Genomic DNA, 13,890 nt, shown 5'->3' on the forward strand with positions numbered 1-13,890 from the left:
CCGCGGCTTCCTCTATGCCTGCACATCCTCCGCGCTCGTAGCGCCCGGACCGCGTGTGCCTGTGCCCGTGCGTGTGTGCGTGTGCGCGAGTGGGGAGCCGTGTGCCGGGCGATTGCGCGCGTGTCTGCCTCCTGCGTGTGCGTGTCCGGCGTGTTACTCTCCTGAATGCCTCTCCCGACAGCCTTGTTTGCCGTTTCTGATTTTGCAACTTGAAGTGGCGGCGGAGGGGGGGGGGGGGGGGGGGCGGACGAGGAGAGGCAGCGGGAGCAGGGGGAGAGCGGGAGCAGAGGGGAGAAGCGGTCAGGCGGGGGTATTTTAAAGAGGGGGGAGCGCTGGAAAGGGCAGGGAAGGGAAGGAAAGGAAAGGAAAAGGAAGGGAGGAAAAGGAAAGGGAAGGGGGGGGGAAAAGAGAGAGGGAGAAAATCCTCCGTCGCCCCCTCCCCCTCTCTAAAAAAAAAAAAAATTAGCAAGAGCGCGAGCGAGAGGAGGGGGGCTCGCGGCGACGAAAAATAAATAAAATAAAGAAAACGGCAGGAGCGGCTCCAGCCGGCAGCAGCGGCGGCGGCAGCAGGGCAGCGGCGGCGGCAGCCGAGGCGGAGGCAGGCGGCAGCAAGGGTCCCCTCGCTCTCTGCTCGCCCCCGGCGCCCGGGCGGCCGCCACCCCCCCGCCCCCCGCCTCACTCCCCGGCAGCCCGCAGCGAGACGCGCCGCTCCCCAGCACTTTTTTGGGCCCGAGATATGGCAATGGTAGTTAGCAGCTGGCGAGATCCGCAGGAAGACGTGGCCGGGGGCACTCCGAGCGGCCCCAACCCCGCCGCGACGCAGCCGGCCCGGGAGCAGCAGCCCCAGCAGCAGGGGAGCTCGGCCACCCCACACACCCCGCAGACCCCCAGCCAGCCGGGACCCCCCTCCACGCCGGGAGCGGCCGGAGACAAGGGAGCGGGCCAGCAGGGCTCGGGGCAGAGCCAGCAGCACATCGAATGTGTGGTGTGCGGAGACAAGTCCAGCGGCAAGCACTACGGCCAGTTCACCTGCGAGGGCTGCAAAAGTTTCTTCAAGAGGAGCGTCCGCAGGAACTTAACTTACACATGCCGCGCCAACAGGAACTGTCCCATCGACCAGCACCACCGCAACCAGTGCCAGTACTGCCGCCTCAAGAAGTGCCTCAAAGTGGGCATGAGGCGGGAAGGTGAATATTTCTTCCCTACTATGCTATCGCTCCCCTCTCCCCTTGGCTGTGCAGGCGTGCGTGTGCGAGGGCTCTCCGTCTGTCTGTGTCTGCCTGTCCGTACGCGCACACACGCGCACCTATATGCATGTACATACACATACACACGCGCGCACACGCGCGGCGTGCAAGCACACACACACATAAATATAAATATGTAAAAATAAATACACACACACACACACACATATATATGTGTGTGTATATATATATACATATATACACATATATATATATATATATATATATTTACGGCTCTCGGTAGCAATCCAGCCAGGACTCTCTATATATTTCCATGCACATGTCAATCTCTTCCTCTGCCTGCACTCCATCTGGCAGCTTTGCACCAGGTTCTGTTGTTATTGTCGATGGTGGTTGGTGGTGTTTTCTTTTGCTTTTCGGTTTGTGCCTCCTGCCCTCCCTCCCGCTTCTCCCCACCCCCTTCTCCGGCACTGCTACACTCTCCCCTTTCCTGATAATTCTGCAGAGAATTTCTTATTATTATTATTACTACTACTATTACTATTATTCCAATCGCTTGCTAAATATTTATCATTTAGCCGCTATCCCCACTTCCCCCTGCGCGCGTGTATGCGTGTGTGCGTGTGCGTGTTTTAGATGTGGTTTTGTCTATTGTTGGCATGAGACCGGAGGGTGGGGGGAGATACATCTTTCTCCCGTACGAGATGTGACTCCATTCAGCTTCCTTCCCCCTCACCCCCTCCCCACCCCCTTTCCACCCCATCATTTCTTTTTAAACCTGCAATACCTCTCGGTAGATTCATCTCTCAGACTCATTTTTCCCGAAAGAAAGATGAAAGACGTGTAATTAGAGAAAGAGGAAAGGGTGTGAAAAAGATGGAAGGGAGAAAAGGGGATAAAAAAAAAAAAGGAGGGGAGGAAATGTGCTACTCTATCTTCGCTTCCCTGTGCTTCCCGGTGCCCCGGAGTGTGCTTCTGTGAGAGATTTGGCCTTGTTTTCATTCCATGCGTTCAAAGGAAAGTTTGTGACTGAATCGTGTTTCTGTACTTCTGTCATTCCTTTCTTTCTATTTTTTTCTTTATCTTTTATTTTTCTTTTTTTTTTCTTTTTTTTTTTTTTTTTTTAGTGCTCTGTTCATGTTATTTCTTCATCAAACTCCACCCTCTCCTTAAAGTCTTCATACAAATCTCAATTTATAACCGCTTTACCGGTTCTTCTCATTTTAGCAGCATCCACAGCCTGCATCTAGCACCGGGTCCCCACTATTTCCAACTGCTCTGCTTTTTTTTTTTTTCTCCTCCTTTCCAAAAGTTGTCTGTGGTTTTCCTTGCGTTCAGACTCATTCTCGTGTATGGGGGATTTCCTGCCCTCTTTTCTCCTTGAAACATGCTCTCTCGGCTTAAAGTTTACCCCGTGACTATCGTTAAAGATGTTCTAAAGATGTCACATCAGCGAAATAGTTGATTCTCCGGAGCAGGGATTTTAAAATTGTATTTTATATGCCACAAGAAAAGGAATTGAATTGGGCTGCTCCAGGTCTGAAAGAGCTCACAAATATGATGGCTTCATTGGTAGCTGCAGGGGCTGTTGGTAGGCACCTGGGAGAGTGGAGGCAAGCAATTTTTTAAAAAAAAAGGAAGGAGGAGAAAAAAATAAACAAAAAAAGTGAGAATTGTGCATGCAGTTAAATGAAAAAATGTCTACCAAGTTTGCAAGTAGATCGAAGAGGGAGAGGTAGGCTGGAGGGCAGCAGGACAGGGGTCTGGCCCGGGTGGCGAGGAGGGCTTGCTGGGGAAGAAAAGAGAAAGTTGAGAAAAATGTGGCACGCCGGAAACATGAGTGATTGCATGTGCGGGTGTGTGCCAGCGAGCGTGTGCGGGTGTGCGGGGTGTCTGTGTGTGCAGGGTACGAGCCTGAGTAGCCGTATCTTCCCCTCAAGTTACATTTGTTTACATGGCAAGCGGCTGCAAACGCTGGCACTGATGGAGTAAAACACATGCACACACTAAAAAAAAAAAAAAAAAAAAAAAAAAAAAAAAAAAAAAGAAAAAGAACAACAAAAAAAACCCCAACTTTGGTCAGCTTTCGGGACTCGAGGCATGCTTACGCTCTGTGTGGAGATGGTTAATGAATCCAGTGTTTTTGCAGTTGCAAGCTTGTGCATTCACTGTGCAACGCTGACTGCAGGCTTTTGCAGTGGCAACAGCTCACCAAAGATATTAATTACACCGTCCCCTTTTTTTTCCACGAATGTTTGGCTATTGTAAGTTCGGACATTTTTTATTTTATTTCCCCCTTTCCCTTGATAATATTTAACCTTTCTCTTCCTTTTAGCAGGGAAAACTTTGCTGGGCGGGGGAGGGGGGGACTCGATGGAAAGCTGGTTCTGTGTAATAAAGTTAGCAGTGGGGAGCTGGAACGCTGCGACCTGTTCCAGCCTGAAGGGTAACGACGAGGTATTTTTGAAGAAAATGGACGCATTTGGTTTTATGAATTATTTTATTTAATATTTTATTCTAAAGAGCTATACATCAGTTTACTTGTAAATTTCAGTAGTATCAGGGAAATAGGCTGGGATTCACAACTGAGCTTGGCTGTATTTTTTACAGTTGGCTGTGATTTTTAACTCTACTTTCTTACCACCCGGAGGACTTCTTTGATTTTTTTTTTTCTTTTTTCCTTTCTTTTTTGTTTTCTTCTTCTTTTTTTTTTTTTTCTTTTACGTGCGGGGCTTTCTTTTGTTACGAGAGGGGAGGGGGGAAGAGGGGGTTGTGTGCGGATTTGTCTTGTTTGCCTTGGCTTTTTTTTTTTTTTTCCCTTTCTTTTTAATCTGTTTATTTTGTGAAGCCTGTCTGCATTGTGGCCGGGGGTGGGGGGAGCGGAACGCGCTTGGCTGCCGCTGGGCTGAGGCTGCCTGAGCAGGGGTCGGGGCCGGGGCCGGGGCCGTGCAGGGGCCGGGCGGGGGGCTCGGGGCAGGTCGGCGGCAGCTGCCCGACTCCGCATGCCTCTGTGTGTCCGTGCCTGTGCGTGTGCCGGGGGCGAGGCGGTGCCGGGGAGGGGAAGGAGCCCGGCATTGTCTCCGGCTGGTTGGCAGCGCCGCCGGGGCGATGCCTGCGAGCCTCCTGGATGCACATTTCCTCTCCTTCTCTCCTTCTTTTTGTCAGCGGTTCAGCGAGGAAGAATGCCGCCCACCCAGCCCAACCCCGGCCAGTACGCGCTGACCAACGGCGACCCCCTGAACGGGCACTGCTATCTCTCGGGATACATCTCCCTCCTGCTGCGGGCCGAGCCCTACCCCACCTCCCGCTACGGCAGCCAGTGCATGCAGCCCAACAACATCATGGGCATCGAGAACATCTGCGAGCTGGCCGCCCGTCTGCTCTTCAGCGCCGTCGAGTGGGCCCGCAATATTCCCTTCTTCCCCGACCTGCAGATCACCGACCAGGTGGCCTTGCTGCGGCTCACCTGGAGCGAGCTCTTCGTCCTCAATGCTGCCCAGTGCTCCATGCCCCTCCATGTGGCCCCGCTCCTGGCCGCCGCCGGCCTCCACGCCTCCCCCATGTCGGCAGACCGCGTTGTCGCCTTCATGGACCACATCCGCATCTTCCAGGAACAGGTGGAGAAGCTGAAGGCGCTGCACGTCGATTCGGCTGAATACAGCTGCCTGAAAGCCATCGTCCTCTTCACCTCAGGTGAGGGGAGGGGTTGGGGATGTGAGATGTCCGGGAAGAAAAAAAAAAAAAGGCAAAAAACCCCAAACCGCATGCAGGAAAATAAGGAAATAATTTAAATAGAATTACTTTTAAAGGAAAAGAACTGGAGGTTGAGGAAGCATAGCACCTGATGGGGATACACTCTGGTCCAGGGATCATCCTCATTGCCACTGATACTGGCTCTTTAACACACAGCCCCTCAAAAAAAATAATACGAAAAACCAAAATCAAATTAAGTGTAGGCGGTGGAAACATGCATGTTAACAATTTTTCCCTGTGATAGATGGTTTGAATTAACTAGCAGGAAAGTTGCATTAGCATTGCCTTTGAAGTGCTCTGGTCATAGCCTATAAGAATATAATACGTATACTATTATTGTAACCTGCAAGGGAGAATTTATAAACATCAAAGGGGAACTATCTGAAGGAAATATAGGAAATAGAAACAAGGCAAGATAAGACTCTGGGCAGTGTAGTTTTTTAATTATTCTAATTATCATCACGATATGACTAATTGCCACCTTTCCTACTTGTTTTTCTTTTTTTTCCTTTTTCATTTTTATATCCCCTCTCCCCATCCCCTAGCTCCCCTCTTGTATGAGCTTCTCTCCTCTTTTCCCGATTAGCAATAACTAAACAGTTCTGATAAATGTGACTTAAAACCAGGCCGAGGCAAAATTAAAAGCATTCCTGAACAAAGATGGCAAATCGTTCAAAGGCCTTGTTTAACACTGAGCAGTTTATAATCCATCAATATTTGCTGCCTTTCAAGCACGAAAGACAGTATTTACATTGTATTAAAATGTCTCCTAAATTTGCACTATATTGTAATGTAGCAAATGTAGTATTAATATCGATTTGAACATCAGATAATTTATTTAGACAGGAGTATCTAATTTGTATGCAGGGTGGTCAGAGACATGTACTGTGACTGCCCCCTTTTACTTCCAGTGCAAATGCAGTCTCGCAGCATTGGAGAGAATATTTCTTTGCAAAGGATAATGTGCAAATCTTAAAACAAATGGAAGATTTACTGAATAGCCAACTCGACATTTTAATGTATTTTATCATAATAAGTCTTCTTGATGGAAACATGTTTTTCAAGAGTGACAAAGAGACCTGCCTGCATTTATCAGGGTGATTTAACTCCACAGCCTGCCTGCAGACTCCCAGACTTTCCTTTCCCATTCGTTTCAGGAAGCTCATCAACACACACGGATAGCGAAGGAGAACCTTTTTTTTTTTCCCCCAGACCTAACTTGGAGAGATTCTTCCCAAGCAGAGCTGGGAAAATGTCTGGCCTGTGCCTCAGCCCTTCCACACGTCCAAGGCCCTGTGAAGGAAGTTGCCCCTGATAGGGACATGGTTGAGGAAATATTTTCTTTTTTCTTCTTTTTCTTCTCTCCCTGTTCCCTCCAATCTTCCCCCTTTACTTCTGAAACAATTGACCTTGGCTAGAAAAAGGGTAAGTGGCTTGAAAGGAGCCCTTCATTTACATATAATAAAACCAAAGGTAATAACATTTGTGAGGGGAGAAGCCCCTTGCCACAGTGGAGTGGAGAATGAAGGAAGGGAACAATAATATTATTTCAGAGCAGGATCACACAGGGCATCTCAGAAAATGGAAATACTGCTGTCCGGAGTAATCCACTACTCCTTACCCCATCCGCACATTTCCACTTTTCACTAAACTTGTTTTCATTGCATATTCAGAGGGGAATTAATGAGAAGCCTTTCTCTAAGTCATCCAACTTTTAAACAAACTTTAAGTGACAGAAAAGACATTTTTAGGCATATTGTGCAAAGTCCTTCACTGAGGACAAAGTGTCTAAAACTGGCATGGATTTTTCCTGTTGTGGTTTCTACATTTGGGCTCCAGAGAGCATGTATTTATTCTGTAAAATTCTGGACACCATCCAAAAGCTGTGCAGTAACCCAAACCCAGCTCCCTTCTTCCCTCCTTTACCCTTCTCTTGCATACCCTCCTCTCCTCCTTGCCCTCATCTCCTTCTCCCCGCTGCCAAACTTTGTCATTATTAATTCCTGCATCTACCATTTCATCGTCATAAATAAATGTTTCCGGGAACAGACAGAGACAGATAACATAAATCAAATAAATCTATTTGCAGCACAATAAGAACTTTTGATTTCTAGTTAGATGCCAGCTGATTACGTCTATATTTTCTGAACACTAAACTCTTCTGAACATGTAACATGAAATACATTGCCGCCACTACAAAGGGAAGGCTGGAGTGTGTTGAACAGTAATGGTTATTTATTTACATAATTTCTTTTCCATAGACTGCAAGAAGAAATATAGAGCTTTCCCTTATTGACACACTGCCATATAAAAAAGCAAGGCACACACAGGATTTTCACATTAGCCCACTTTCTGAGATGGAATAATAATTTACCTTCAGTAAACATGGGTTGCATTATTTCTCCCATGGATTGCACCTCTCTGGGCTACATAATCTAATCAAGTTGTGGATCCCTTAATTTTTATTATTTTTAATCTCATTCTGAAGGGACATTTGAGCCTTCCCACCCCCACTTTAGGCTATGAAATAAAACCCAAGTGAAGGCATATGCCAGACCATTTAAAATAATTTAAGCCAAACAGATACTATCGGCACAAGAAAATTCCAAGTTTTTGGAGGTCTAAGACAAACCCTGTGGCAATTTTTCAAAAAACACATCAGGCTGATGCCCTTTTAGAAGGCAAGTTCCCCATCCACATTGTCCAGTGACCTGCACTACTAGATGCACTTATTGTAAATGTCTGATAAATATTTTACTAACCTTAAGGGTATGACATATGGAGCATAAAGAAAAAAACTCTGCCAGGGTGTCAGTAAGACCCTTTCATATTGCATTGTTTGGAAGTTGAATAGGATCCTAATGCATAATGGGCAGATAATGCATGTAAAATAGCAAGATATATGTAAATATGGAATCTGATTTGTGGCAATCAACATATGAACAGGTCTGTGGTTTTTGATATGTATTGCAAACAAGGACAGGCCCCAGCTTTTGATAGATATGTATGTTGCAACCTGGTGCTTTAGATGTTGCAAAATATCATTGCATTAAAGGTAAAGTATGGATTAGCAGAGCAGCCTGGCTCAGATAATTGTGCGTCTGAGGGATGCCAAGTCCGCAGCTCAGGTCAAAGGTTCTCCTTCTCAGAAATTCCTAAATTATGGCTTGTTTTATTTGTATTTTTGCTTGAGGCCATAGTTTTGTAGTTGAAGGTGTTCAGAAATCTTTGTAAAGTCAGTTCTCGGTAAAGGAAGTCTTAAGCTTCAAAAATGCCTGTGCAACAAATTTTATTTTATTTTATTTTATTTTTAGCTTTGAATAATTTGTTGATTTGTTGTGTCTTTCCAGGGTCATAACTCTATATTCACATTTTTATAACGTCTTTTTAGGGGCCATTAACTAATTCATATATGGTTCTATATATTAGTAAAGTCTGGCTTTGATCTGTTAACCTGCACTTCTAGCTGACTCCCTTGCTCTGATCTTGATGGCTGGAGGGGTTTTTTTGGTTTGTTGGTTGGTTTTTTGGGTTAGGTTTTTCAGTTATTGTTTTGGTTTGGTGTTTTTAATATCTATTCTGAATCTTTGAAACAATGTAGATGGTTTCAACCATCTGGGCATACCCATCACTTTTCCATGACTGCAGTGTCCTGAGCAAGTCCTTCCGCAAGCAGCTGGTGCCCAATTGTTCTCTGGTTTGGGTTATATGTTCTTTGAGATAGGATATGTGCTTGTAAGTGTCTCTATGTGTGTGCAAATGCACAGATGCATCCATACCTCTCTGCTCGTATCTATATGAACAGAATAAGGTGTATAGATACAATACGTGGGTGTAAAGGGCTTCTGGTCTTGGATTAGGGCACGCTTGCCCAGGTCACGTAGTTCTGCAAGGTGCAAGGTGCATGTTTGTGACAGTGTGGGTGCCAGAAGGACCTGTGAGGAAGGAGTCTCCCTGGTTTCATTTAGGCAAGGCTTAGCTGCTGCAGCTCTTCCCAGCTTTTTGTCTGAGAGCTACAGACGCCTGCTGAGCACAAGCTGGGACTAACCTAGCCCTTTGCTACTGGATTTATCACACAGTCTGCAAAGACATCGCAAATTTGCGATCACTGGCAGCGAGGCAGGAGCAGAGGAGACTCCCCTGCCCCACGGCATCCCCCAGCCGGCTCCCTGCCAGTCGCTGCAGGACCCAGTCGCTGCCTCTCTGTGATGTGCAGCCATGTAAACAAACTCCTTGTGTCTCACTCTGCTTGTGTGCCAGTCTGCTTATTATTTTTATTGTTGCTATTACTATTATTATTATTATTATTATTATTATTATTATTATTATTATTATTATTTTCCCCAATACCTTATTTGTCTTCCTCTCGGCGTTATTTAAGGGGGCTGGTCCAGGTTCCAGCATCCCGGTGATGGGCTCCCTGGAGCAGAAACCACTCTCGGCAGCGCGGAGTGTCGGTGGGGGGATGTGCAAAGGAAGTGTGGGGGCGCGTGTGTGTGTGTGTGTGTGTGTGTGTGTGTGACTGGGACGAGTGGGGTGTTGGCACCCCATCGCGTCCCGGGTGGAAACACCCACGGTGGCAACGAGGCACAGCGAGGTCGCGCTATTTATTTGGCAGTGGTGCGCGGGATGGGGTGGTGTGGGATGGGATAGGATGGAATGGGATAAGACGGGATGGGATGGGATGGGATGGGATGGGATGGGATGGGATGGGATGGGATGGGATGGGATGGGATGGGAGGGTGCGCCTTTGGGCTGCCCCCCATCCTCGCAGAGTTTCCCTGTGTGGTTCCCAGCCACTAACCATCTCCCCCCGCTTCCTCCTCCTCCTCCTCCTCCACCTCCTTCCTCCACTCTCCTCCCGCCTGCCGCCGTGCTGCGGCTGCCTCCGCGGGTGCGCTGCGGTGGGCAGACGCCTGCGGCCTATCGGATGCTGCGCACATCGAGAGTCTCCAGGAGAAATCGCAGTGCGCGCTAGAGGAGTACGTGCGGAGCCAGTACCCCAACCAGCCGAGCCGCTTCGGGAAGCTGCTGCTGCGGCTGCCCTCCCTGCGCACCGTCTCCTCCTCCGTCATCGAGCAGCTCTTCTTCGTCCGCTTGGTAGGTAAAACCCCCATCGAAACCCTCATCAGGGATATGCTACTGTCGGGGAGCAGCTTCAACTGGCCTTACATGTCCATCCAGTGCTCCTAGAGCCCGTCCCGCAGCCCCGGCGGAGCGGCGGCCGAGCGGCGCCCAGGGAGCGCTCGCACCCGGGGCACTCGGGGCGCGGGGGGGCCCGGGAGGCGGACACTGAACAAAAGAGAGGGCGAGAGGGAGCACAGATGTGGCCGTGGAGGGGAGAAGGACGGACCTGTCGTCCGTGGAGGTTGTGATGTTTCGCCTTTTTTTTTTTTTTTTTTGGCCTATTTTGGTTTTTTACTTTGTTTCGTTTCGTTTTCTTTCGGAGAGGAGGAAAAAAGAAATAAATAATATTAATAAAAGAGACAAAAAAAAATGAGTATTGAGGGGATATTAATCAAACCTGAAGGGGATACTGGATCTTCCAGGATTTATTGTGGACTGTTGTTGATATATGCTGTACAGTAAACCAACAAAACAAAAAAAGCATTGAAACTGAACTGAACCTTGTGTAGAATAAAAACAAAACCGCCCAAAACCAAGCAAACTACAACAAAATTTCCATGCGCAAACACTTACCATGAACATTGTTACTCCTTTTGTAATATATTAGTCTTTATTTTCAATTTTGGTAAAAGTTAAAACACCATATGCGCATAAAGGAAAAAAAAGGAGAATTAGGGGAAAATAACATTTTCCAAATAATTATAAAAGAATTGTCCTGTGTCTATGTATCTATATCTGTTTTGTATTTTTTTCTGGTTCCAAACCAGGTTTCCTGTGATTCTATACTAATAATTTTTGATATAACCCTTTGCTTCTTATAATGAGTGCGATATATGTTGTCAAAGCTGTTCTTCAAGAATTAAAATTGAAGTGAGAATTAAAAAAAAAATAAAAGAATTTAGCAAAAAAACCCCAACTTATCACCCCACAACCCATGAGTCTTGTTGCTTGAAACATGCCAACAATTCACAAAAAAAAAAAAAAAAAAAAAAAAAAAAAAGGAAAAACCCATAAACAATAACAACAAAAATCTCCCCACATTTTTAACTCCTTTACTGGTGCTAAAAAGGAGAACTTAAAAAATACTTGGGAGGGGTAACCAAGTCGTGCAAACTATGGGATGCTCCAAAATGGACTTGACTGTAGAAGCTTAGGGCTGAGCTGTCAAGGCCTAGGGAAAGGGAGCAGGAGTTGCAGCGTAATGCCTTAGGTGACCTCGCCTCACTGGGACTGCACCACTAACCTTCCACCAAGGCTGATGGGCCTGTCAGCCTGGCCTGCCCCTTTTTGAAACACCTGTTCCCATCACCTGGATTTTCTGCTGAGTTCACACCTTGCTTTTTACTCCCAGATGCCATGGGCATGGATTGAAGTCACCACATGCCATCATCTCTGCCTGTGCAGCAGGAGGCATTCTCTAGCCACGGGTCCTGTTTGCTCCAGGCATGATGGCTTTCCGCTTCTGGGGGCTTGGCTGGGGCTGACTTTTTTTGGTTTCATCTTCTTTTCCACTCCAAGGGCTCGCAGACCCCAACATGTACTCCAGTGTGCATGCCTTGTGCTTACTGTCAGCCAGAACAGATCTCTTGATTCTTTTTCCCAAATCTAGTTGCTGTGTGTGGAGGGTATTCCCACTCCATTAATATAGAAATCCAGCTGGATGCTTGCTCATTGGGTGGCGAGCTAGTGCATTTCATGTATGCTTATGTGCCATGGCCATGCAAAAAACCCAGGCTGTGACATCCCACACCATGGCCCACCCACTGCCAGGGCCTGAGCTCTGTGCCAAAAACCCCTTTTCATTTCAGCTTGTCTTTTTTTCCCCAGAAAATTAAAAATCGTTTTTGTAATGGAGCTCCTTTGAAGGTAAAGGCTTCTAGCTGGTGGTGCAGATCTCTGTAACAGCTTTCAGTGCATTAATGTTTTATAGGATCTGAGACAGAGCTGTAAGAACACATACTACCAAGGGAGCTCTTTCTTAATGTATTAATAAAGCTGGATCTTTAAAAATAACATTGTCCCCCTCACACAGACACCTCCTGTGCCCTCCAAACAAGTCTAGATGAGGTAGACTTTTCAGTTTGTGAAGACATGGGCAGTGTTTTCCCTTTAATTTGCTATCTTCCATGCTCTCCTATTTCTCCTTCCCTCTCTCCCACAATCTCTCCCATCCTTTTTTTTTTCTTTTTTCATTCTTTATTTCTTTTTTTCCCTTTTTTCTTTCTTTAACAAGATTCTTCAATTCAACTCGCTTGGGGTTTTTAATATTCTAGATGCAGCAGATCTGAGGTGAGAGCAGCTCTATACAGTAGACAGTTCTAGCTGGATAATCAAGATTACGGGCAGATCCTTTATGGGGCTATCACCCCATTCAGGATGCAGAAACGGCCTGTATTCATAGGTGCTGGGAGTGGGGGGACTTGGATAATTCCAGACCTGAGCACACAAGAACAGGGATTTGGGAGTTAGACAGACAGACAGACATCCTCCCTTTTGTCACTCACTTGGACACTGCATGAGTGAGAGCTTTGTTCCTGCCCCTTCCCCGGGGCCTTCCCTGGAGAAAGGGAGTCCAGCAGCCCCTCCGGGCTCTCAACAGGGAGTGAGAGGGAACGCTCAGACATGGGAGGTGCTGAAAGAAGCATTTTCAGCACTGCTTTACGGTGGGATGGTGATTTGGGACCCAGATGAATTGGCAGTTAAAAAAAAAAAAAGAAAAAGGAAAACAAAAACAACAAAAGAAGACAAAAAAACCAAACCCGAACCCAAAAAAACCCAAACCCACCAAAACAATCAAACAAACAAACACCCCCTCAACCAAAAATAACAACAAAAAACAAACCAACAAAACAAAAACCAGCCTCCCTCTACCTAAAAATAAACAAAGCAAACGGGGATATCGGAAGAGAAAAACAGGTCTCGGTTTCTTCCAATGAGATGTAAATAAATTCATTACAGTGTTATCCCACTGATGAAAACAGATAAACTTTTTCTTAGATATTTTTCAATTAATTTTCATATTTATGAATAATAATAACCCACGGATTGCCAAGAAACTTGCAGGTGTAGAGGAGGTGTACGAGATGCACTTATTTCCATGTATGTGCCTAGAAAGAAGTGTTTCAATCCCTTATTAAACTTTGCTTATAAGACAGTATTGTGTTTTGAAGTGTTAACTACCCAGTCTGCGTTGTGTCAGTGGATGTTTTCCTTTGCCACGCTGCAGCTTCTCGGGTATTCATATGGCAGCTAAAACTACTGTATCATCGCGTCATTTGCCGGGAAAAAAAAATAATACGTGGGTGTGGAGACGGGCTGGGGTCCCTCAGCAAGTTTCTGCCGACTTATTCGTCATCTACAATACACTGCTTTAGAACCAGCCCCATCTACATTTCTTCCGCCGGCTTGCTGCCGGGGGCCCGGACGCTGTCCCCGGAGGCTCCTCGGCTCCCCAGGCTCCTGAGGAGGCGGGGTCGGCAGGGAGTTGCCTGCATCCCTGCATCCCCGCATCCCTGCATCCCTGCATCCCAGCATCCCCACATCCCTGCATCCCCGCATCCCTGCATCCCTGCATCCCTGCATACCCCCATCCCTGCATCCCCGCATCCCTGCATCCCCGCATCCCCGCATCCCTGCATCCCTACATCCTGCCGCGCCGGGCTCCGCGGCCCCTCCGCGCTCCCCAGCAGCCGCGGCAGCGCTTCAAAGGCCGCGGTGGGCTTGCAGGGGAGGAAGCTGGGGCCGGCGGAATTTGGGAGAGGGCGACCCTCTCAGCCCAGCCCGCGCAGGGGACCTGCTCGGG

At 47.3% G+C, this 13,890-nt stretch overlaps 1 protein-coding gene across 2 annotated transcripts; it reads left to right on the forward strand.

Annotated features, from left to right (window-relative positions):
- The first annotated feature begins 252 nt into the window (after positions 1-252).
- On the forward strand, positions 253-13,245 carry NR2F1 (nuclear receptor subfamily 2 group F member 1). 2 transcript variants are annotated; one of them, XM_064736766.1, is made up of 3 exons: positions 253-1,187; positions 4,374-4,901; positions 9,874-13,245. In XM_064736766.1, the coding sequence occupies exons 1-3, from the start codon at positions 737-739 to the stop codon at positions 10,152-10,154; spliced, it is 1,260 nt and encodes a 419-aa protein (XP_064592836.1). In that variant the 5' UTR covers positions 253-736; the 3' UTR covers positions 10,155-13,245. The 2 variants fall into 2 exon arrangements, with proteins under 2 accessions (XP_064592836.1, XP_064592837.1); XM_064736767.1 differs by lacking the exon at positions 253-1,187 and adding an exon at positions 2,327-3,472.
- Positions 13,246-13,890: the final 645 nt, after the last annotated feature.

This window comes from Zonotrichia leucophrys, chromosome Z, assembly GCF_028769735.1.
Source record: "Zonotrichia leucophrys gambelii isolate GWCS_2022_RI chromosome Z, RI_Zleu_2.0, whole genome shotgun sequence".
Classification (NCBI taxonomy): domain Eukaryota; kingdom Metazoa; phylum Chordata; class Aves; order Passeriformes; family Passerellidae; genus Zonotrichia; species Zonotrichia leucophrys.